Raw genomic sequence first — 24308 nt, 5'->3', positions numbered from 1 at the left:
GTCGTGGAGGCGATAGAATCAAGGCGCACCATGAAGTTCCCCATGGCTCGCGAAGAGGTCCAGGTCAGACCGTCTACGCTGAATCAGAGATGTAGTAGATTTCTGTACTACTTACCGGTCCAACGAGTAATCTTACTCTCTTGCAAATTAAAAATGAACACGGCCCCGCTGCGAATCCAACTTTTCCGTACTTGTGTAGGCAGGCGTCGGGTTATTCTGGGAATCTGGCCACTTCGGGCTGCCTCTATAATGACGGCTGCATCCAAAGTGTTCTTGACTATCCCGTAGAAGGGTCCGTGAGTCGAAACCATTGGCATGAAAGGCTTGAGACAAGTAAGTTAACCGGAAGTGATGTTGACGCCTTTGATAATATGAGGTCATGCCAGTGATGCCACCTGCCACCGACCGAGTCACCGAGTCAAAAAACGGGCATCACATTGATGGCTGATTGGATTGAGCGTTGGTCCTCCATCTCTCGTGTAGATATCGGCTAGAATCTGAAGCGTCGGCCTGTAGTATAGGCCTAAGTATGGTATGGTTCTTTCGAACTTGTAGGTGGGCCAGGATCGGAGTGAAAGTAGGCGAAACCGGGTTAGTATATTCTGTAACGTGCACCGTAGAGTTTAATTATAGTAACGAGAGCGTTCCTCTTTATTGCGCTCATTATGTCTTATATTCCCCCTACCTCTGGTACCGCGCCTGTGGCTCTCTGCCCTCCCAATCTTCAAGCACCAGCCCGGGCCAAAATTGCTTGTGAGCTATGTCGGAAGCGAAAACGTCGTGTAAGTCGCTGGCAAGCTTCCTCCCTAGGTTGTGGGCACTCACTCTCCTAGTGCCATCCCAATCCTCTAGGTTCCTCCAGTTACCAGGAGTCGCTACAGCCATCTATCCCATGTGGGACCTGCCTCAAGTTCAATCAAGCGCACGCTTGCACTTATGAGCCTGTCAATACGGTGAGCTTTTGTCACTCTAAAAGGCTGCAAGTCTTTCCTCTCTACTCCTGCTTATATGTTCCAGGGTAAACGGAGGAAACAAGCTGCTTATGGGGCCAGTATCCCCCGACCCGTGCATCTTCCCCGAGGACCGTCAGCTGGATTGTCCTCCCACCTTTCGTTCTCAACGTGGAATGACCTATGGGCTCCTTCCCCCACTACCAATGAATCCTGGTCACCTGGCTCGCAAATCGAAGCGACTGGTTGGGAGTATCCACCCGAGATTATACTGCCTCAGTTGACGGTTCCTCTGGAGTTCCAATGGGACAATAAGCACAGCTACCAGGTTGGGATTTCTGAGATTCCTTGAGGCAAACTAGCATGGGTTGGAAGACGCTTGGGGGGTAGTAGTATCATTGCGGCGATGCAGACTACGTGGTGCAAGTACTGAATAGCGTCGGTTGAAATGACTAAGTCTGTCTCTCTCACACCTCATCCAAGTAGAGCATGGCCAGGGGCTAGAAGGCAATGCCTGACAAAAATTTGGTGGAAAGGGATCGCCACGATGGAGTTTCCAAAGTCGAGATGGTTGCGAATGGTTGTGACCGGTCACACTTCCTTCCGTTACCATCCGGACCCTCCGAACGGCGCTCCTAGAAATTCCTAGTCATGCGTTATACTAATGGTTCTAGGAGGGTGTGGACCAGTTTCTATCTTTATTCTTGCCAAGCTTCTTGCTCAACTGTCTGGACGAGCCTTAGATTAAGTACGTTCTGACGTTCGTCAGGCAAGTGTGCTGGAGTGAGATCTGGTTACCCGAGGAATTTGGCGCAAGGGCAGGGGCAAAGTAAGATGAAGTGAGATTAGGATTCTGAATTGAATCTATTGACTATATGAGGGCAGTCGGCTAATCTCCCGCTGAGATTCGTCTGCCATTCCCAAGGATTACGAAGAAACCGGTACCCCTTCTACCCTGCATGTTCTAAAGCAACTGTGACTGTCAAAGCACTACTACAGCTTGGGCATGTCAGCGTAACGCTGCTACCCACCGTAGGTGGGACAGCTTCGGAATTCTGGAGCTCATGGGGACGACGGGTGGCATGCGCGAGTGGTTGGGGCCAATGCGCTGCCATAGCCGGAAGGCTAACTGCAGCCTGGTGAGCTTCCTAAGTTGGGGTGAATAAACAGTAGAACGCCAAAGCTCTCATGCGATGCGTACCGGGGTCTCACTCCCTTGATGAGCGTAGGGTGAAGATTGGGTCCAACGGTAGGCCCAGCGCTGATGCACTTCCCCCGAGTGCTGGTATGACTCTAGCTCATCTTTGAAACCCAAACCGCACTCTTGACAGACCGGGTGAAAAGGGGAGGAGAGATAATGGGCCCCAAGTCCCCTGGCGTCCCCAAAGTTGCGGTTGCAGCTATGACAATGTCCGCTCGCGTGTTCAGTGCTGCAATGCTGAAATTATCAGCACTATTGCAGTGGTGAAGCGTAAAGCGTACTTGAAGAACATCGGCCTCAGTGCTGAATCCCAATCCACAAGGCGTACATAAGGGGTGGTCGATACTGTTGAGGAAGTGACGCTGTAAGTCTTCCTTCGGTACTGCTCGGCCACAGGTGCAGTTGACTTGTGGATGTAAAAGTTCTAGATGCTAGGGCGACTAGTTGAGCCAAGGACCTCACTCAATTGCGGATTAACGTACCTCGTTGAGCGCTGCGAGGTCACAGAAACCCCGATTACATCGCTCGCAGTTGGGGTGACGGGCTCTTCCCCCGGAAATGGTCTTGCAAAGCCGTTTCCGTGGCAAATACCACCAGGGGCTGACATGTAGGACATGGAAAATGCGCGGCCGCCAGATGCTGTTGAACGGTTAGGTGGCAATGAAAGGCTGCGGCCCAACTTAGAACTTACAGGTCTAAGCTCACGGGAGTTGACAGTTATACCGCAAACCGAGCATTGTCGAAGGTGAGAGTCGTTGGGTCTGCTGGGCCGTGCCATGAGCTTGGGTGCAACTGGAGCGCTGTGCGCCGTACTTATAAGAAGCTTGAGAGTTGGACGGTTGCAGTTAAGAAGCAGTTGGAGTGAGGTCTGAGCCAGCGCTATCGTCCGGCTATTCCCATGTCTAAGTTACTTCACGGCCCGCCTCAAGGCGGATCTTGGGCTCTAGAGTGGAGTTAGATAGAAGAGGGCGAATCTTGAGGTAGCAACCCGGCCGTAGTACCCACTGGCAGGCCAACCCGCGGTCCGGGGCACGTATGCCTGAGCCACTTAGTGTGAAGTTGGGTTGGTAAGGGAGATAGCGCAAAGTCTGCGCCGTGTTCAGAGTCTATTTACGTGGCAGGGTGCGGAACCATCCCCCGGTGGAATTGGCCGGACGCAAACGCGTGACGTCATGGTCATGTCAAGGTCACGCGTTTGTGTTGGTCGTAGTCCCGCCTTTGCGGTCTCGATAAGTTTCTGCCTTGGTGCAATCTCCAGAATTGTCGTCTCTCAGGCGGTTTCCCCACTCAGTGCCAGTGACATTGAAGTTCAGATGGACTCGGAGGCCAATTCGGAAATCACTTTTGAACCCAGAGTACGTAAACTCTACGAGTACTCTACTCTACGAGTACTCTACTCGTATTATTAGGTCCCACTCTCTTAGGCAACCCTGTTAGGCTACAGAGCCTCCTGGCTTGGATAGATCGAGCGCATACATGAGTCGCAAACTTGGATCTTAACCAACTCGGGGTAAAGGGCACTCCACCGTCTGGTGGGCTGGCCAGGCCACCCCGAACTTGAAGTAGCTTCCTTCGGTTGAGTTCCACAAAGCAAGCAAGTGAAATCCAAGTCAGCGCTTGCCGGGGTGGTCCCAGTCATCGGCGTGACAAACTCTGACTGAGGAACCACGGACAGCGCTGCAACTTCACTACTAGCCTGAGTACGCTGCAAGAAGTTCGAGAGATCGTGAGCTCGACGCGGCTTGGGAGCGACGAGTGGGGTAGCGGGAGTAGCATTATACCCTTTCGGCATGGGATGGACCTCCGAAGCGGCCTCAGCCTGGGCCGCCTGGGGGGTAATCGGTGGAAAGGCCAGCGGCGCGGTAGATGGAGCGGGCACGGCGGCTGCCACGGGCAGCGCAGCCGGCGCTGGCTGAGTAACGACCGCAGCTGCCGGTATAGCTTGCCAGTGAAGTGGCGGTAAAGTTGGTGCGCTCAGGCTCAGCGCGTGGTGCAATGACGAGTACTGCGACACCTCAAAGGTTTTCCGCCCGTGGTCGTAAGGCTCGAGGGCGTAGGGCTCGTGGGGGTAGGGCTCGAAGGGCTCGAGGGTGTATACCCGTGAGGCGGACTCGCCGAGATCACCTCCATAGTACCATAGGCTGGAGTCCTGCGACTCGGAACCGTCTTGCCCGTAGGTCATCCGATTGTCTTGCCCGTAGGTCATCCGATCGTCGTGGTCGGGGGGGGCGCGTTATCCGTGATTGAGGTGGACCAGTCGCGTAGCCCACTTACTATAGCTTGCATGCCGCTTAAAAGTGGTCAGGTCCAGCGGGTAGGGAGATCTACTCGTAGAGATTGCGATCCTGGTCCTAACGGAACCAATTCAAAAAGGTGATCCGTGTGTCTGAGTCAACCAACGGGCATCAGGGAATCTCGAAGCCCACAATCTTATCTGACCGCCAGCGGTGCTTCCACCCGTCCCGTTCTTTCCCTTTCTTTGGATGTCGTCGCCGTGTAAACTTTGCGCTTTGCCTACCTACTTAAATGCGCAGACTGCCGGCCCTAACGAAACCTTGGCTAGATGGCACCCTCTCCGACCCAAATTTTAAACGTGATCCGTTTGCTGATCTCTAGTCTGACTGTGTTTGTCGCCCTTCCTACTGTGACCATGGCGCAACGGTCGGATGGGAAGAATCGGTTACATCACTCCTGGCTGGTAAATTACTTCGCTCCGAAGCTGCAGATACCCCTGAAACCTGAATTCTACAGGCAGCGTTCTTTGGGCTTTTCGCACTGGAGCAAATGACGGCTGCGATTCTAGGTTGCATTTCTCCCCCTTCCACTGCCGATCTGGATGGCTTCTTTCGTACGCATGGAGTGGTCGCATGGCTCGGGGTAACTCTTTCAGTTGCGTAAGTGGAACTTCTTGCCAGTCCCCCCGTGCCCACTCAGCTACGCCCAGGTATCAACTTTGGCAGTGTCTTAGAAGTTCGACGCTGTGTCCTTCATTTACGATTTCGGGCCACTTACTAGCTTGTCTAGTGACCCACCAGGTCATTCTCAAGGACACCCGTTACATATTCCTGGTAGTTCTGGGACTTGGAGTAGGTTGAAGCCCAAGCCGGGATTCCATACGTCCTCTGAATTCAAGCCTTAGGGAATTGCAGTACTCGTTAGCTTTGGTCAGTAAGCTGATTCATCTTCGCTTACTGCGGGCGAGTCATACTAGTCCCAGGTTTGCAAATTGCTTCCGTCCTGCGTGCCAATTCGTAGGTGACTTTTCTAGTTATTTCCCTCTAATTGACTTGTAACCTGTAGTCGACGCACCAATGCTCAATTTGTAGGTGGCTGAGGATAGGATCCCAAAGTGCTCGGGCTTACCCATTCCTCCCGGTAGATGGAACCCTGCCTGGCCCGTGTCCTGCTCTTATTGGTGGATGTCGTTTCTTCCCTTGCCATTGGGGTAATCCTTTACACTGGAGGCTACCTAGAACGGCCCGACCAACTGAGGTTAGTCCGATTCCGCCTCGTCGTCTCGTTGCTGTCCGAGTTCATACCTTGGAATAGTTTGGTGCCAAGGCTCGCGCGCCGTATCATGTGGCAGACTCTGAGCCGTGGGTTGATTAATGGGCTGGTCAGTGGAGCTAGCATCGTGGTACAGGTAAACCACTGGCACGTATTCTGGACAATTTGGTGAGCTCACGAGGGCCATCAGATTCGGCGACCAGCGCTGGATGCCTATCTACCAGTTGCGGAAGGTTAGGTGGTATTTGTCGCGGTCCGGAAGGTGCTCAAATCATGAACAGTGCACAATTTGACCTTGGAAATCGTGTAAGGGCTTAAACTTAAATCTACTTAGCGTCCCACTCACTTAGAATCGAAAGTTTGCTATTGTGTTACTTTCCGCAATGGCTTGAGGCAACCCATGGCCTCAAGTCGATGCCGGCGTCTCATCCCCTGGTCTTTCAATCTTATCCATCGACTCCCGACACGCAGACCAGTTCACTGCACCTAGTTTAGCAATCCAATGGAGGGAAGGACTTCCAATCGAGTGGAGCAAGTTAAATCAATGGGGATCCGGTGTATAATCCAGTTGACTATTTTTCAATCACATGCATACGTGTCTAGGACGTGTTGATACTGTACGTGGTGTTGAACTTGAAGAATTTTGAGGGGAAGAAACTACGTTTGGTGTAGTGGTCACATCGACGGTCACAAGAATAGAGTCTTCTCTTTCCGCCACCTCTAAGGCCCAAAAGGCGCGTCTACTCGCGCTACGTCGAAGAAAGGAGGGAGGAGACGGGTGTGTCATGTTCGTTCGAGCTTGGAGCAATATCTAATGCAGTTTTTTTTTCAGCGCAGATGCATTCATACTAAAGAGTCGCAATTTTGACCCTAAGGCGTGTACGCTCCAGAAGCGACCCGTATTCCAAAATGACACTGAAATGAAGGACGCCATAAACGACGCGGCTGCGCTGGTGGCGAAAGTTGTCACGGAAGAATCAAGATGGGCAACAGAAAGCGCAGGAGCGAGGAGCTGGTGAGTTCTGTTTGTCCTTGTCCCTTCTTTGCTGAAATTTCGACTAGGATATCTTCAATATTGCTCCAACCAGACCAAATTGGGAATTGAAGCACGAGATGGACCATAAATTGAGTCCATCCATACGTTAATTCACGTGTTGTGGGGTGTTCTGGTAGAATGCTGAGCTCTCTCTTTTCTAGGGAGGTGATTAACGGAACGAAAGGGCGAGCTATGGGTACCAAACTAAGGCTCAAAACGATGACGACGATCATCTGCTGCATCAATATTGGCCAATGGCGATCTCAAGGCACATCCCACGTTGGCCATCTTAGAGATAAACGTGAGTGCTCTTCAGCTAGTTAGACACACATCAGGGCATCAATTTTAACAGTTACTTTGACCTTTACGCCCGAGACCGTCATGACCAGTCCCAAGCACAACGGGAGTTTCCCACCTGGGGCCCTTGATATCCTACATACCACCGATAGCCATAGTATATCTTTCATACTTATTTTCTTTATTCACTAATTCTGACGCGTCTTTTCGCTAGGTTGGTTACTGATTCGCCGAAGACGAGTTTCCCTGAGCCTATAGCGGCGATCCGGGAGCCTTTGTTCCCCACATGAAGAATTTCAAGATGTCGACCTTTGACTCTGGAGACCTGACTGGTCTTTCAAGCCTCGAACGAGTACTACCAGCCGCTATCCTATGATATGATGTCGATTGGGAACTATGGGATGTACATCTATCATGTGAGTGATAACCTCACCCACCTTGAATGCCTTCGGCTGAATGCGGGCTAGAACGCCGCACTACATGTACCGAAGTAACCCAACTCTTGCCCCACCCTTCGAGCAACGTCCATATAACCATCAATGGCGTTAACCGACCTGTTGGCGGTCGTTTCGCAAAATTCACAACTCGCAAGTGAGTCAGGGATCCAGAAGGATTCCCAAGTTGATACGTATACTGCAGAGGCCGCAAAGTCACGGCTCTAGGGGTTCAATTCAACTTCAAGGGAAATGCTGTGAGGATAACCCTGGCTCCGTGGGATGAAGCTCACTAGAAACAGGCCAACCCTACCGTTCAGCCCGTTGGCCAAAGAAGTTTGGGTACGTTGAGTGTCTTTCGCTGCCACGTTTGAAGCCATTCATGGGTCTGTCAGTTCTCCAACGCAGAGGACCCTAACTTGTTTCTACCCGCAGGACGCAGGTCTATTGCAATAGACATTTGGTCACGGGTCTTGGCTCCTGCCCATAGGAGTGATCCAAGCGGCACCAAAAATGTCACCTTTAGTCACCGTTATCTCGCTTGCGTTACCTACGAGGTCGGTTTTCCGTTGCAAGAAATTGGAGTCACCACTGACGAATGATCAGTTCCACACGAGCCGCGGCAACTTCTCATTCGACAGGTCTGGCAGAGTTGGCAAAGATCTTTGACTTGAGCTTCCGGTATGGTACTGCTCCGCACGACTTTAACTTACCATTAATCCGTCAGTCGAAGTTATTCTCGGCATGTCAAAAGAACTAAACTCGAATGGGGCCCCATATCCGTCAAATAACTTGGTCATCTCCCTCGTCTCCGAGGTCATGCCATACCCCCTTTACCGTCAAGGACACCCGTGCAGGAAACTCGAACCTTGTGATCACCAATAGCGGGTTTCTCTAATTTGACCTCGGTGCCGGGCCTTTTACCCAGAACGACCAGCTTACATTCTCTCGGTTTTCGCACGCATTCTTCTCACCTCTCCTTTGGCGCAGCTAAGAAAGTACTCCCAACGTTCAGCACACACTTATATTAGGCTTTTCTCTCTCTCTCGTCGACCAACGATCCAACGTCGCAAGAGCTCAACGGATACTTATGGATCAACTGCGCTCGAAAGTATGGTCGTTCGCTGAGGCCGGGCTCACTAAACTCAGTACGCCGAACGTCTCACTCGATTATTATCGTTCAACTTTTGTAGATTTTGGAGTTGGCCCAACCAGCCTCCCCACACCTGCAGCTCAGACTGGGTGCCAACCAGGAAACCCACTCGACGTAGGATTCCATATATTTCCTAGAATCATGTTGACTCTCATCCAGCAACGACGACGTGCAATCGCGGTATCAGAGTTCTTGGTGCTGACTGCTGATACGGAACCTCTCGAAATTTTCTGCATCTTCTCTTGGGGGTGAGGAGAAGGTACGGGTTTATATTCCCACCTATATCTTATGTAGCCTTACGTATGATTCAGATTTAAGAACGTCGCCTGCGGCAAAAGCTGCCCTTGGTCGCGTCACGCACGATCTTCAGCCCGTGTGACGACGAGAGCGAGTCGAAGGATCAAAAACGCCATTGGGGAGCTTGGACTTATTGCGTAGCATCCTTGCGGTAGCTGAAGAGATGCAAGTAGACGCGTGACGCCACCAGTACCATACATACAAGATTATGAGGTTAATAACTAACGGTTGAATTACATGGAAAGGGATTCTCTCGGAAGTCCGGATATTTGAAGACCTCACCGTTCTCGATAGCGGTATTCGCTGCCAGTTACGCAAAGCCCCTGAGCCGACTGCTTGATGGGAGGTCGGCGCCGGGCCGGTAGACACAGCTTGTCACATCATCACATTAGAGTCTAGCTACCACACGGTCAAGGCAGCTACCACCCCAGCCTATCGACGGCATTGTCTCACTGGAAATATAAGAGACGGGACGAATGAGAAACAGAGGACCCACACTGCGATGGGTCGAGCACGTAGACCAAACTACTCGCAACATGTAAAGGTAGTCCTTTCATTGCTCAGCTTTGATGCAAAACTTGAGAGCCTCGGTGTCGTTCCTGGCTGCGGCCGAGTGAATTAACAACTTAAACAAGAGCAGAAGTGCTCTTTCTGTCGATGCTGCTTTGGAAACTGTTGAAGTATAGGAAGCAGCCGCGTCCTGCGTTGCTCTGTCAGGTAGTGAGAAGAGGGGATTTGTGGTGCAAGTAGGAAGACGCGACGTCATTTTGACCAAGCCCTTGGATATGCTCGAGTTCTGCTGGAGCGTTTCCTTAGCCCAGGGTAGCGGCAAACGCTCTCGTCAGATCGCCGCACAGTGCATGCCTGTCAACTTGCGAACTTCTTCGACGCTGCGTCGGTTTTGGAGAAGCATGTCTATGGTGCCGCTAGTGGATATAACTTGACCAGTACGGGTTTCATCGCCAGAAAGACCTGTTTTCCCCTGTAGAAACAATTCCGACAGCCGTGAGCCAAAGACGAAGCAGTTTGCTGGAGCTCCTGCCAGCGGTAAGACAGGAAGGAAAGACCGCATTAATCTCGGAAAGCCTTTCCTACTCTCATAGAGGCCCTCCAAAAAGTGTTTAGAGGTGGGGCCGTGTCGTTGCGTTGACCAAATGCCGGGTAGTACTTGCATTTGGGCAGTTAGGGAATGTTGTGGACGATGATGATAGGCCCAGCCCCAGAGAGTCTTGTTTCATGTGGAAGGGGACCAGGTTCACTCTGCCTGGAAGCACATAAGAATGTCAAAAAAGAAGAATACCACAGACAGACTCTCTGGAGACAAGCCCAGCGGCTCTCCTTCGCGCCATCCATTGCGAAACCTTCATTTTTATCCGGCTTTCAACAGCGATGGTTTCTGGGGCTGCTGGCCAAGAGACCTATCCGTCATCTTCGTAGAAGTCGGAGTTGGAGATGGGCTGTGCCCGTGTGAGACGAGTGAGATGTTGACTTCTTCATCTTCAGAGATAGAGCGAGAGAGCTAGGAAGTGACGGGCAGTGCGACGATAAAGGCGGGCGGGAGTACCTTCAGCGGCCGTTCTCCGCTTAGTGGGATTGCATGGCAGCAAGCTCAGATCATGGTCAAGCGGTGTCATGGTCACGTGCCAAGCTTTCGTGTGCCAACCAATCGACTCTGAAGACGATGATACTACAACTTCGACGACTTGCCTTCTCTGGATGACGTGGCAATAAGCCAAATAGACGTGATAGAGACTGCACGCTCTCGCTCCAACCACCCCCACGAAATCCTCTTCTCCTGAACCTGAAGAAGAAGACTGTACTTTGGGCGAATTCAACCCCAACGAGTTGGATCGAATGGACGACTTCATACAAGAAAACGATAATGGTGCTGCTCAGCCAGTCGCTGGCCCCAGCCGTATGCATCCAACCACCTTCGGAGATGTCTCGCCACTCCACGAAATAACACGACCTCCTGACGACCAGTGGCTAGGACACCATTCGGCGGCCAATCATCCAAAACCAAGAAATGTGACCAGACGGAATTCCTAGCGACTGGGCAGAAGAAAACGAAGACTAGAAACTGGGATATGACTGGGAGGAAGGAAGAGGAAACCGTTGAATTCGTACGGTATCCCGCTCTGCCGATAACTCGTACGTGTTCCCCTTCAGATACTTGTTGTCTTTCAACTTATGATATTTCCAGTTGGGTGTGTCCATTGCTTGCAGTGGAATGCGCGACTGAATTTTATAGGCCCGTAAATTATCCCTCTAGCTCCTCCGAAGCAGTCTCTGAACGATGCTTAGCCTTCATCTATGAAACTCAAGCCTGATCTTCTGGAGGCAAAACGCTGGGTGTATCCATTGAACCACGAAAAACGAAGCTACCAATCGTCAAGCATGGTCTTTTCAAGAACGTAATTGTCGTGTTGCCGGCTGGTCTGGGCAAAAACTCTATTGCAGGAGTTGTATTGTGCGTCCAAGTTTCAAGATAGTGTCGACTCTCATCCAATGCATAGACTATCGTGGGTTTCCCGAGGACCAAGTGGTCTTCGCAGCGCCAATGAAACCATTGCCAGTGATCGCTCAACTGATTGAAGCTTGACATGAGACCCCGTGGAATACCTTGCAGCGACGTCCTTGGTATATGTAACAGCTATTGGCATGCGTAACGCCTACCTCTAGACATCGGGGACCAACCCCCGCGATGAAGATGGCAGGAGCAACGACGCAGTCAAAAACCTGATCGAGAAACCTACGTTCAAGGCGGTGATTCAAGAGCTCGAAGAAGCGTTGGGTCTGAAACGCCTCCTTCGTACATACCAAAAATGGAGATTTTGAAGCGTATTCTTATCGACCGCTTTGGCAAGGATCTGGATGACGGGGAAGCAGAACCCGCATCGACGAAGGCTACGGTTTTCCTTTCATTTTGAGAGGGTGTCGAGGAAGTGGTAGCGTCCTCCATAAACCATGACGTGGCCAGCCGGCACTCTCTCACAAAAGTTTCGGCGGTTGGTTGGGAAGGAGCTGGTCGTGGCTAGATGATACTTGCGAAAAGTAGATCATCGGTGATAAGGCTGCGAACCTAGCTCAAGTCAATACGATGAAAAGACTCGGATTGACGTGCCTCCTCGGGTTCATTTACTGCCAACTTCGCTCAACCACTGGCACTGGATCCATCCTAACCCCCCCGCCAAAGAGCATGTTTCAGCTCCCAATGCCTTCGAGATGGGTTACAGGCACGACATGCCGTAGTATGAGGTCTGCATCGAAGTCAAGGTTCAAGTTGAGATGTTGCTTTATATTTGTATACCCACGCAGCTTATGCGCTTTTTGTGCCGAGATCAAGTCGTGAATCTTCCTATACAAACTACTACAAGTTGAAAAAAAGTATGATTCGACAAGTATTCTAATGTGGACCATCCTAACCACCGATAGTTGACCACAAGTGGGCAAACGTTTTGGTGTTCCGCGCGGACCCCAAGGTCCAGCGTAACGCCAACACCCTACGAGAACGTCATTCGGCTCTGTACAAGTACCTTCCCACCTCCGCCCGTGACCAATCCCGACGACAGCGTATGAACCGAGGAAGATGTCGGGCTTTCTGTCCCGCCCAAGGGTTCCAGGGCGAGTACCTCGATGATCAAGTCGCAGGTAGCTGCAATAGCGACTTCAATGAAAAGTCGACGACAAACTAGGATAACACGCACCCTTCAGACGGTCCACGGCCGCTCCCAGGTTTATCACACTCGGCCCGCCCTTCATCCGATCCCATTCGGAGCCGAACGAAGCATATGAAGGAACGAGGTAGTCCCCGCCCGCGCTAAGCTCGACCTCCTCCAGCGGATATTCGTCTTCAGGCTTACCAGTTGTCGGATCAAGCGCCTTGCTGACAAATTGAAAGGTACCAGAGAACGAAGCAGTCGCATAATCCGTGGGCAAGCCCTTGCGAACGAGACGTAAGTTATTCCAGATGAACTTGTCGTAGTCAGGCTGGGAATAGGGAGAATAAAGTCCTTTCTAAGACCAAAATCCTCAGGTGTGGCCATCGTCAGCGTAACCTGTTGGCGTCTGGGATCGTGTTCGAGACATTGAACTAGGACTGAATTAACAAAGCATCGTAAAAAAGCGTGAAAATAGCTCACCTGGAAGACAAAGTGCTCTTTGAAAATGTGTTTGGACGCAGGTAAACTTGGTCTCGCTTTCCGAGAGCTCAGCAAGCCGGGTTGCGGTTATTAAGCACAGCTCCAGAAGGCTCGGACGACGGGACAGTGGCAATTTGTTCCGCGTATGTACTTTGAGTCTCCGCTGTAGTTGGTGGATGGCCTAGTTTGAGTAGACGGAACACCAGTTATCCAATGAGCTGGGTCCTATGCCAGAGATTAGTAAATCACAAACGAACGATATGATAAACTTACGGGCAACCTCGCCGGCGGTGGTTTGAGCATGGCTGATCTTGAGGAGTACCAGAAACTTCAAACGCTTGTGCAGAAGCAGCAGAATCCTTGACGTAGGCAACATGCTTCGACTCCAAAGCAGCCAAAGACAAACCATCCTTCACGTGTGGTTCGGCAAGGGTTTGCTTCCTGAATACCTTGAGGTACATAGCAGCACGGTCGCGAACTTCATCATCGACGTCATCAAGACATCTGTAAGTGTCTTAGTGAAAAAATCAGACAACACATTCAAACACAGACCGTCTAGAAAGGACACCAACACTTTGGTTAAGGGCCTCGCGGTTGAAATTGAGGCCAAATTTGGCCAAGCTGGACACAGCGGCAGCTCGCACGGCCGCATTTCCAGGACAACGCGATAGCAGATGAAACGAATGAATTTGGCGGGTTGGGAAGCTTTGGGCCCCTTGAGACCGAGCAAGTAAAGGATGCGAATAGAGAGTTTTGTAAACTCGCAATCCCCAATGACCTCGCGGCGATGCGACAGCGCTTACTCCTTGCACTCGCTGATGAATTTGATCATATCGAAGATGGCTTCAACAACCGCGCGTTAACGTTTAAAACCATAGCCACCCTCGTCGCGAAGGACACCAGAAAGGAAATTGGGTATAGCGGCGTGCTTGGCAGGGATTGCGTGGCAAAGAGAGCGGACCGCGTCGACAATGATTTGCGGATTTCGGACATGAAGCTGGTAATCATCTGTTTGATGAGACAGTCGACAGAGGCTTCGTGACCAGTCTATTATGAGAAAATATAAGAACAAGAAGTCAAATATGAATGCAATGATACCTGGAGCAGAGTAGTAGTGATGTCATAGGTAGCAACGCTGCGGTTCTGGTCTGCGATGAGACTTTCGAGATCAACATTGCAAGCGGCGGATGGGTGACGGCGAGAGAGCAGCAAGCGTTCAAGTAGCGGAGAATTGAAGAACAGGCTTGGGAGAAGACAGTGGGAGAACTAAAATGCATTAGCAAACAAACAAATAGAAAATTGCAAGTCTTGCCAGCTATCGACTGGGTCAGTTGAGCGGGTGCGTCATTCTTCATTTCACGGAGAACACAACCCGCTTCAAAGTTGGCCATGTCGCTCTTATGCCTGGGCCAGCATTCAAGCAGCTCAACTATTTGGCTGCCAAAAAAAATCAGCTTGTACCCAGTTTGACGGCGAAGAGTAACGCACTTGGGATCCTCTGCCATGACATTGGCCGCATATCGAATGAGCATAGACAACGCCATGGCATTTTTCAACGTCGTTCCCGAGCCGGATTTCCCCCACCAAGTTGTTGAACCATTATTGCAACAGCCATGCAGTCTTGTCGCCGAATAAGATAGAGCGGTCCGAGCGCATGGTATTGCTGGAGAAAGGTACGGTCTGTGCGTTACTTTGGCTCCCGCTGCCCAAGAAACCTCCGCCCGTTACTGAGGGTCTAAAGTAGCCACCGGCTGTAACGTTCACGGCCTCTTCCGCTTCATGAACTCAGCGCTTAACGACGCCCTTAGCTTGCGGGAGCATATGGTATACCAAGATCAACGAAGCAGATGAAATGGAAGGGTTTCGGTCGACGATGACAGCTTTGAAAAACCGTTGGACACCTTGAGCCATAGAAGGCTATTTTTCGTGCTCAGCATCTGAAAATATAGAGATATAACGAATCAACGCACGTCGATGATATGGCAAAGGGCCCGAATGGCATTGGGCCGATAGATAACCTCCGCGTTGGGTTGCATGTCTTTTTGGATGCTGCTCGGTAGCCTTATGACATTTTCCGTGGTCGTTGCGAGTTCCTTAATGGTCAGGTATACCGCCTGCCGCAGGGCGCTCTGGAGATCCAGATTAGTTATATGGTCCGAAAACATGCCTGGGACACTGCTTACATCTTTAGGCTGGAATAGCTTAGTAGCGCCCGAACAAGAGAGTAGTAGCCTCTTGTGTGTTGAAGTTCTCGCCCACGTATAGGAGATACACGATGCGCGTAAGCAGCGCTCGACATTTGCGGGGGGCTGATTGGAGCTTCGCTGAAGACGAGGGCTTCCTGGATGATGGTCGTTTGATTGCTAGGGTACGAGCTCAGCCCGGAAGCGCTTTCGTCCTCCTTCTTATAGAATGCCATGGCGAGCAACATTTGGTGGCGGAAGACGGCCAAGAAGCCAGAGCGAGGAGGGGAGTCGGGCTGGTGGCAGAGTACATAACGTGATTGATTCAGCGTCACACAAAAATCATTTGTCATTATACTAGATGTCGCCGGCCCCCACACAGTTCTGTCGCAAAAGTCGCATGATGAACGGGAGTACCACACAAAGAGCTCCAGTTTGATTTATGAGGATGTCGAAGAGTCAATCATAGAATAATGAGTAATGTACGCCAAAATTTCCCTTCCTTGATTAGGGCATTTGGAGTTGTAACAAGCAGCCCCAATCCTCCCGCGAATGTGACGATCTTGTCCAAAATACATCGGAGGTATATTCGGGTTGAATACGAAAAGCGCGAGACCCTTGTGTGACACCAAGGAACGCCAAATTCGAGTGCATTTCACCCCACATGGGCGATGGAATTCAAAATTGGTAGATCGGAAGTCGCCTGCTGTCTTGAAGGCATCGATCGCGCCATAGAGGTTGGCCAACTGAAGACCACCCAGGCAAACTAATCAAATCGCATCCTAAACGCGGATAGAGGCACATCATAGACCCGCCCGAAATTCAAACAAAACCCATGTCGAGTGTTTGTCGGGCAGCGAACAGCGTGGGCAATACCGACATCGAAAAAGTTTCGAAAATGACGATTGTGGCAGTCTGTAGTACTCGTCAGTGTACGGCGCTCTCAAAAACTGATAGTATTACCTGTCGTCTGAGCTTGTGAACCAAAGCTGAGCCACGCAATTGCGCTGGAGGATCTTGGGATGACGTTCTGTCAATCGTTAACAATACAAAGAAAGAACAATAGGTCTCTTACTCTCTAAAACATATCGTCATGTATGGTGTCATTGTCGTCTGTCGCTGCTGCGAGGAGAGAGCCCACAACGTTGCTGAGACGACGCTGAATGAATTTCTGGTATGATGACCGGAGACGTCTGTTAGTGCCGCTGAGAGGAAGTGCGCTGAACCACGAGCAGTTCAGGAATACCGATTGAATGATCGTGTCGGTATTCAAGGCGATTGTGGACATGGTAGAAGTTGTTAACAAGCGACAATTGACATATTACCAAGCGTATGGCTCTCTTCCTTTCAGTCGATTATTGACTACACTGCGATGGTGTCAGAGTCGGCCCGTGCTACCACAGCGCACTTACTGCTTGACCAGTGCCTTACACATTTGCTCGTCCTCCAATGTGATATTTCCAATGCCACCGGTTGTGTGCTCCAAGCATACCACCAGAATGTTTCCCCACCATTTACGATTGTCTTCAGCAATGCCACGGCTAACAAACCGATTTTCAGGCTCTATAACGTCTTCTGGGTGCCAATCGTAGGGAGGTTGTGTTGCAGAGAACACCGTGAAGACGCGAGGAAGCTGGATGTCGTTTTGTGGGGGCCACCGGTCGAATTGGTAGAAGTTGTTGTCCCAATTCACGGATGAGGCGTTAGGGCGACAGCCAGCAGAAATCCAGTGAACAACGTCGATATCATACACCGAGTAGGGAGCGGAGGTTCCCAAATACAAAGACATCTGCACTAGACGGGTTTGCCACGCGCCTGCTGCAAAAAGCAGCCCTGTCCATGAACCCTTCTCGTACTGCACGACAGTCTACAGATCAGATTGTCAACCACAAATCTTGAAATATGGTACCGCATTTGTGCGTGTTAGGTGTCTCTGCACTACCTCGCAGTTATGTTTGTGCAATATGGGCAGAGAAGCGCCGTAAGACATGAGGGGAGAGTAAAACTCAAGAGAGTGTGACGAGGATTGGAATTGGACCACGTGATCAGATTATCTAAGACTCCAATTTCATTCAGAATCACCAACACGTCGCTCAATCGTCTATACATGCCAACATACTCAGAGAAGACCCACTACGCCCTCCTCGATTGATAACACTGTTCTGTCCATGCTATGGGGCGAAGGTTGGATTGACTTGACCACCTGAGCAGTTACTGCAAAATACTGACGAGGTCAGTTACTCTGAGCATTACTCGGTATTCATCCAGCATACTGAATGCCCTTAGAGTTGAATGCAAGGTTGCTTGAATAACAACCGTTGCTCCAATGATGAAAGGAAATGCACGAGGGTGCGCTATACCAACAATCGGACCGTACTCTCCAGGTACAGTCAGTCCCAAATATGTTGTTTGTGCGTTGACTGCATATGGTTGCTTCACATAGTGTCAGGTGGGTTGAACCATCAAGGGAGAAAAAAAAGTTGAAACGCACCCGTCCCTCAGCATTGACTTCGACGCACGTCAAAAACGCTACCTCTTCCAATATCTCGAGTTGCGCATCCCAATCACTTCGGAAAACGTCCACAGAATACATGTACGCAGTCCAGTTAGGCTGCTTCACTCGCACTTGGTAACATCCAGCTTCAGAACGTTCTGGCAGCGACGCGACTTCGCCAAACAAATAAAATTGTGCGGCGTCCCAGGGATGAGGTGAGTGTCGGATGGTTGTATATGCGTTGTCGTTATAATTTGTAGCCGCAGGTACCCAACAATCAAAAGGCACAATTGCTCATCCAGGCAACCACAACGGTTGGGACCAAAAAGGTTGGTAACCGACAGGCCAAAAAACGACGTGTGGAAATTGAGCAGCGCTCGACCCTTGCCCTTAAACTGGATTCTGGCTGGGTCGAAAGACAACTGTCGAGGAGGTGATATCGGGTCCGTTTTTGGAAACGGTTCCAGCGACAATACTAGAGAACTGTATTGCGCAGTAAGTTGTTGTTGGATAACTGTTGCATATGCTAAGTTGCATCTACAGTGGTATTGATAGGACAGGAAACGAAGCCCTGCGAAAGGGAGCATGCATAAGCTGTGGTCGAGAACGATTCATTTCGCAAATGGTCACATGCTCACCGGACAAGATCCCAAATGCGTCACTGCTGATTCCGACACATCCCCATCCTGCTCACAAGCTGTCCGGAAATCTGTTACTCCATCGAGCGATAAATGGCTCCATCGAATATCTGTGTCAGGAGTGTTATCGCTCCCTTGCCCGCGGAAATCGACCGGCTATGTCCCTGGCAAACTACATGTGGATAGGCGATGTTCCCCTCGAGTTGCGCGTTCTCTCGCTACCCGAACGACTGCTGGTCTCCCTACACTTCCCTGCAGCTTACATCGTCAAACTTTTTCCCATCAAAATGCGGAGAAATCAAGAACAGAAAATGTCTAATCAGGCATTACGCGGCAATGTATCGTCTTATCGCCTCAACACCGACCGCATTGTCTAAATGACCGAAGGGAAGATCATGCCACATTCGAGTTCCATCCTCGCTGCAATAATCGGAGTTACTTTCGTCGGGACGGGAAACCGATCTCTTGCGGCTTATCCTGATATGCTTCACGTGCAACGATTCCGTGTTCTGAATGTAATTCGCTGACTCAAACCAAACGACCCATTGTACTGCGACATTTGCATCTCGGATGAGCGCCTGTCGGAACTTCCTGAAGACAGCGTTCCAGACGAGATCGTGCTCGCTACTCGAATGAAATTGGAGCAGTAATGGACGAACATGCAACTTATGTTCCAGCAGACAACGACAGTGAAGACGAGGAAGGTGACGACGACGAGGGAATGGATGGCGACGGAGAAATGTATACAGGAACGTTTTCAGGTAGGCAACTATGATATCCAACTATACAACGCTCAATTGATGTAGATTATCGGGGTCACCGAACAGCAGAAGATAGTGAAGATGAAGAGGAGCAAGGTAATATCGCCAATACGCCTATAGAATCGATTTACTTATAACTTTCAGATCCTGATGTTTTTCCTACCCAAGCAAGCGGCGTCATCGACACTGTAGGGGACGAAGTGACCGATTCGGACCTGTTCTCTCATGCAACAAGCAATTTATTCAGGGATTATGGTGTTCGAAGAGGAAGCGCCTTTGTCAACGAGTATGCACGCACGGACAAACAAGGCAATCGTTTCGATGGGGGACCGGGTGATCCAAATCATATTCTTGGATCATTTCCTTGTCTATTTCCTTATGGAATGGGAGGACTAGAAGTGGACCGAGAGACAGATGTGCCTTACGAGACACGTGTTCGGTGGGCACTTCAATACCACGACAGGCGATTTCGATGCGACATCCATTTCATGTTCATGACTTTTGGGGTCATCAGCAAACGCCAGATGTGTCGCGCAGCAAGTTCGACTTGGTCAACCGCAGCTCGTTTACCGCATTGCAGACTTCATTCTTGTTACTGCAACCCAAGGATTTCATGGTAGCTGCCGAAGAAGAAGCAAAGCGGAAACTGATCAGCAATCCAGCCGTCCGCAACCTGCGTCGCCAACTTACGGCGGTTCGCTCAAAAGTCTCTGGCACAGACGAAAGCAGAATTGCAATCCGTGGTCAAATTTGGGGAATGACCTTACGTTTCAACCCGCCAACGATATGGGCAACTCTCAATTTATCGGATGTTGGCGATCCAATCGCTCAAGTTCTTGCGGGAGAAGAAATCGACCTCGACGCATTCGTAAAAACCTCAGGCCCTACATCTAAGCAACGTCGCCACATCATTGCTAACGACCCATATGCGTCAGCCGAATTCTTCCATACTGAATTGGACGCGTACGATGAAGAAACAGATGACCCTTTACGTCCGCTGACCGAAGCCGATGTAGAATTGGCGCGACAGAATCGATATGCGCACAGGGAAGAAGTATTTGGTGCGAAAGCCATGGACATCGCATTCCGAACTGGAATCTTTTCGGAAACGCTGACTGGAGGGTTGCCCGAATGGAAGGATGTTGAGCAAGCGACGCAGGAACAATGCAAACTGTTCGAATCGTGGGCCGAGAAAGTTGCAGCGATGACCAGACATTCGACCCTGGTCGATAACAGTGATTTGGTCATTCCGCGGACTGAATATGTTCTCGACAACTGGACTGTTCAACCTGGTGATGTTATTGACCTCGGAGATCCACGCGCGCGGGCGAACAACAAGTACAATGCACTGTTGGAACAACAGCTAGCGCATGACATTATCGCCGACCATCTTCACGCAACCTTGAGCGGGAGACAACCCAAGCAACTACTAATGATGATCCAAGGCGCCGGCGGAACGGGGAAAACGGTTGTCATCAATACGATATCGTCTTTATTCGAAGCCCAGGACGTCAGCAACATGCTAGCGAAAACGGCCACGACGGGAGTCGCTGCAAGTCTTTTCGGTGGCCAAACTGTACACAGTTGGGCAGGCCTGTCTATCCAGAACATGACTACAAATCCGAGCCAAGACACAATCGACAAGCGCCAGCGCAACATTCTACCCACAAAGTACCTTATTATCGACAAAGCGAGCATGCCGACTAAACGTCTACTCTTGGAACTTTCCTGTGTTATTGGAGTAGCGAAAGGACACGATGGTCGAGCGGACAGTTCAATCGCATTTGGAGATATCAATGCGATTCTGTGTGGCGATATGCACCAATTCCCACCTCCTGCAAATCCTACAGGAGCACTTTACTACATTGACGACGACAAGCAAGATGGGCGATTGGGTGCGAAACTCTATCTACAATTTGACAAATGCGGATGCGAGACAGCGGTTGGATGGAAATTCTGACACGGCTACGAACTGGATTATGCACCGCCGACGACATTCGGGAAGTGGAAAAACTTCTCCTTCAAAATCCGGAGTGCGATATTCCTGATTTCACATCAGCACCTTGGGACGGAGCAGTATTGGTGACACCTCGTCATGGTGCAAGAGTGAAGTGGAACACGGCCTGTCTAGAACGGCATTGTTGGAGTACTGCAAGCCGACTCTACATATCACCCGCCGAAGATATAATTTCACCACATCGACGGCCACTTACTCTCAGAGAACGGGTTGTGGTAGCGGGAAGAACCCAAAAGCAAACTGGCAAACTCGAAGAGCACGTCGATATATCGCTCGGCATGCGAGCCATGGTACTTTGCGACTGAAGCTGACCTCGCGAACGGCACTCGCGGCACAATCGTTGATCTCAAACTCGACCACAGAGAACCTTACCCGTTCAGTTATGACGACAAGGGAAAAGTTACACTTCGGTTCCCGCCGGCGGTGTTGTTCTTCAAGCCAGACATAAGTACTTTTGGGTCTATCGGCGGATTACCGGAGGGGGTTCTTCCAATCGTGCCGTCGAGAGTATCATTCCAAATCCCCACAGGCGGTAAGCCAGCCACACGAACCGTCAAAAGGCGCCAATACGCGATGACTCCAGCGTACGCGTTTACTGATTTTAAATCACAAGGGCAAACGCTGGAGTATGTTATAATCGACCTTAGTGATCCGCCCACCGGGAAACTAACACCCTTCCACGCATGCGGCATATGTTGCGCTATCGCGCAGCAGAGGACGAGATACCATACGTATCCTGAGGGGTTCTAACACCGAGCTGTTCACCAAACATCCATCGGAGCAATTGAGGATCGAAGATCAAAGATTCGAGCGATTGACGAAGATGACTAAGACGGCACGATCCAGGTGAGCATTATGTGTTGCAAAGGGCAGTTATTAACCAACTGCAGACAAAAACACACTGAAGTTCACCGCGCTCGATGGGGAACATTTGGTTTACACCTATTGACACGTATTTGTACATATTGTGAAATGGCAGATCAGTGTAATTTAGCGAAATTTCGATTGGAAAAATTTCCTAAAAGGAGCGAATTAAAAGGTTGGGGGACCTTGCCACAAAGCAAGGTGATTGCCCAGTTACTCTACCCTTGAAGATTAGAACAGACGACGGGCCGCGGGATGTGAATAGTGGAGGTTATGAACTAGATGGTTGCAGTAACAGGTGCCACGTATCGAGATTCGAAGGCGATGATGACGACTGATTCAGCCTGAGGCTCTGAATAAACGACTGAGGCCGCCTGTTGGATCTCAAGTGTGGAGCTGTTCGAAAAGGTTGACAAAGAGACTCCCATATCGCTTTTCAGGCAATTCAGCGAAGTCAGTGATCCGTTGTGCTTCGGGACCAAAATGACCTTTTGGGCACTGCGTGGCGGATGTCAGCCTAGTCTGGGCGGACACGGTGGCTCGTCTTCTTCTGGATATTGTTCCGGTGTCGCTGAAGATTGGGAGACGAGGTAAATACGAGTCCGGTCGGGCTTGGGAGTGCATACTCCTTTGGAATGGCTCCCAATTGTGACTGTAGGTTGGATGGAAGGGGACGAGAGTTCCGCGCCTGAAATGGGCGTGGTAGCCAGATGCGGTAGAGGATGGGGGTGTCAAATCCGAGTCGAACGCGTCCGAGTCGTGAGGTAAGTTGACTGGCGGAATTATATGGAGGAGATACTTGAATGACGACGAATGCGAAGAAAGTTGCGGTAGATGGCGTTGGAGATCGTGGGTATTGGTCTAATGTGGTATTTGAACCGTTGTATGAAGGAGACAATATGGGTGACGGGGAGCGGAGTTGAGACCCCAAGGACAGTGGCCAGTCGGCCAAGTCGGTGAGGCGGAAGAGGGTTCTTTGTGGGGGCCCATCGCTGAACGGACGTAGGGTCGGATATGTAGTAGGTTGGAATGAGGGTTGGATTACAACATGGGGTCGAGAAGGCCAGGGTTAGCTTCGGTAAAGTCCAGTTCTTGAACAAGTAATCAAAAAATGAAGCTCAGTAGAATCAGAAGCCAAACCTTAACAACGAACAAGCAAAAGCCATTTGCTTCTTGGCAGGAGCCCTTTGGCCACACTGACTGCGCTGTTCGGTGGTATTGCCCTCTGCAAACAGCTATCAAAGAGTCCAGTTGTGTTGATGAAGAAGCAGCCAGTCAAGTATCTCGACGACTAGGTAAAACTTAACTCGACTTCAAACTGGAATGCAATGAAACCAACCTTATCGCGCATCGGTGACATGTCTTTCCTGTGAATTTTACCTCGGTCCGTGTCGCCAATCGGGTCGTACTCCCGGATAACAATAACATATGGATCACAGATGCTATAGGACCGAATTTTGGCACGGGGCATACTGCCATCCTTGAGCTTGTCTTGAATATTTTGCCTTTCGGTGCGTGCCGTACCTCCTTACTCGAGATAATCCTGGTGTGGGGGTGGCGTCGGTACCGATGAGAAGAGTGTCATTTTGGCTTTGAGGGTCCCCGTTATCCCCAGTTGACTTGGTTATAGAGCGGATAGGAAGCGACCAGATACCCCGCGTACCACCGAGGGCGTGTAACTTGCGTTTCACCACGACAGGAAGATCTCACTGATAAAAGTGAATGAAAGGCAAGTAAAAGACACGGAGCAAACCTGGAACAGGGTGAATCCACCAACTACCCCGCTTCCCGTTGCCAGCGACCAGTTCAGGCACGATCCAGTTAGACGTGGTCAACATCTATAGATACTCACTCTATTAATATTCTGTGCCGCAGCAAAGGTCATATCTGCGATAGAGGCATACGTGTCCAACGTGTCAACCAGGACAAGTGGGTTGATGATTCGCGTCTTCTTCGTTGCCAAGAAGTGCCCTTTGTGAGCTTGTTGTCTTTCTTGACTGGTCCATCGATATCTGACAATGACGGTCAACGGAGTCAAAACAGAGAGAAAAATGAAAGAATCACCCTCGTCGTCGTCAAGAGTATGCATTGGGACACCCTCTTCTTGGGCTATCTCCTTTTATTTGGAGGAACTTGAGGAGCACTGATGGACCGGCAGGGCTACCGACGAAAACCAGGCCATTGGAAAGCTTTCGGACAGTGTCAGGGATGGTACTCTGACCCAATGACAAGGCGAAGACAAGTTTGGAGACAGTTTTACCGGCGGAAACGATTTTCAGAATTCAGAACGACATTTTCTCGTCTGCGAAAACAAGCCTCGCACCCTCAAGGGTA

General features: G+C 50.5%; 5 protein-coding genes across 5 annotated transcripts; 1 reads left to right on the top strand and 4 right to left on the bottom strand.

The window, feature by feature from the left end:
* Positions 1-12378: 12378 nt before the first annotated feature.
* Positions 12379-12921, bottom strand: MIND_00937500 (Coatomer subunit gamma; the record flags this gene model as incomplete). The annotated part of the gene is made up of 3 exons (XM_037365996.1): positions 12379-12530; positions 12583-12733; positions 12781-12921. The coding sequence occupies 3 exons, from the start codon at positions 12919-12921 to the stop codon at positions 12379-12381; spliced, it is 444 nt and encodes a 147-aa protein (XP_037217408.1).
* A 302-nt stretch (positions 12922-13223) lies between these two features.
* Positions 13224-14561, bottom strand: MIND_00937400 (Coatomer subunit gamma; the record flags this gene model as incomplete). Its single annotated transcript, XM_037365995.1, has 7 exons — positions 13224-13242; positions 13291-13521; positions 13570-13832; positions 13882-14064; positions 14116-14160; positions 14307-14454; positions 14506-14561. The coding sequence occupies 7 exons, from the start codon at positions 14559-14561 to the stop codon at positions 13224-13226; spliced, it is 945 nt and encodes a 314-aa protein (XP_037217407.1).
* A 241-nt stretch (positions 14562-14802) lies between these two features.
* Positions 14803-15436, bottom strand: MIND_00937300 (Coatomer subunit gamma; the record flags this gene model as incomplete). The annotated part of the gene is made up of 4 exons (XM_037365994.1): positions 14803-14934; positions 14988-15146; positions 15201-15209; positions 15290-15436. The coding sequence occupies 4 exons, from the start codon at positions 15434-15436 to the stop codon at positions 14803-14805; spliced, it is 447 nt and encodes a 148-aa protein (XP_037217406.1).
* A 1085-nt stretch (positions 15437-16521) lies between these two features.
* MIND_00937200 (uncharacterized protein) lies at positions 16522-17205 on the bottom strand (the record flags this gene model as incomplete). The annotated part of the gene is made up of 3 exons (XM_037365993.1): positions 17110-17205; positions 16613-17067; positions 16522-16567 (listed from the first exon to the last, which is right to left on the bottom strand). The coding sequence occupies exons 1-3, from the start codon at positions 17188-17190 to the stop codon at positions 16522-16524; spliced, it is 582 nt and encodes a 193-aa protein (XP_037217405.1). The 5' UTR covers positions 17191-17205.
* Positions 17206-18981: 1776 nt separating this feature from the next.
* MIND_00937100 (ATP-dependent DNA helicase) lies at positions 18982-20239 on the top strand (the record flags this gene model as incomplete). The annotated part of the gene is made up of 5 exons (XM_037365992.1): positions 18982-19093; positions 19139-19189; positions 19238-19509; positions 19557-20056; positions 20110-20239. 5 exons carry the CDS (start codon positions 18982-18984, stop codon positions 20237-20239), a joined length of 1065 nt encoding a protein of 354 aa, XP_037217404.1.
* Positions 20240-24308: the final 4069 nt, after the last annotated feature.

The sequence above is a fragment of the Mycena indigotica genome (assembly GCF_014461135.1).
Source record: "Mycena indigotica strain 171206Taipei chromosome Unknown Mind.scaff0008, whole genome shotgun sequence".
Taxonomy (NCBI): Eukaryota; Fungi; Basidiomycota; class Agaricomycetes; order Agaricales; family Mycenaceae; genus Mycena; species Mycena indigotica.
Note: the sequence above shows the minus strand (reverse complement) of the source record. Positions and strands in the feature narration are given on the sequence as shown.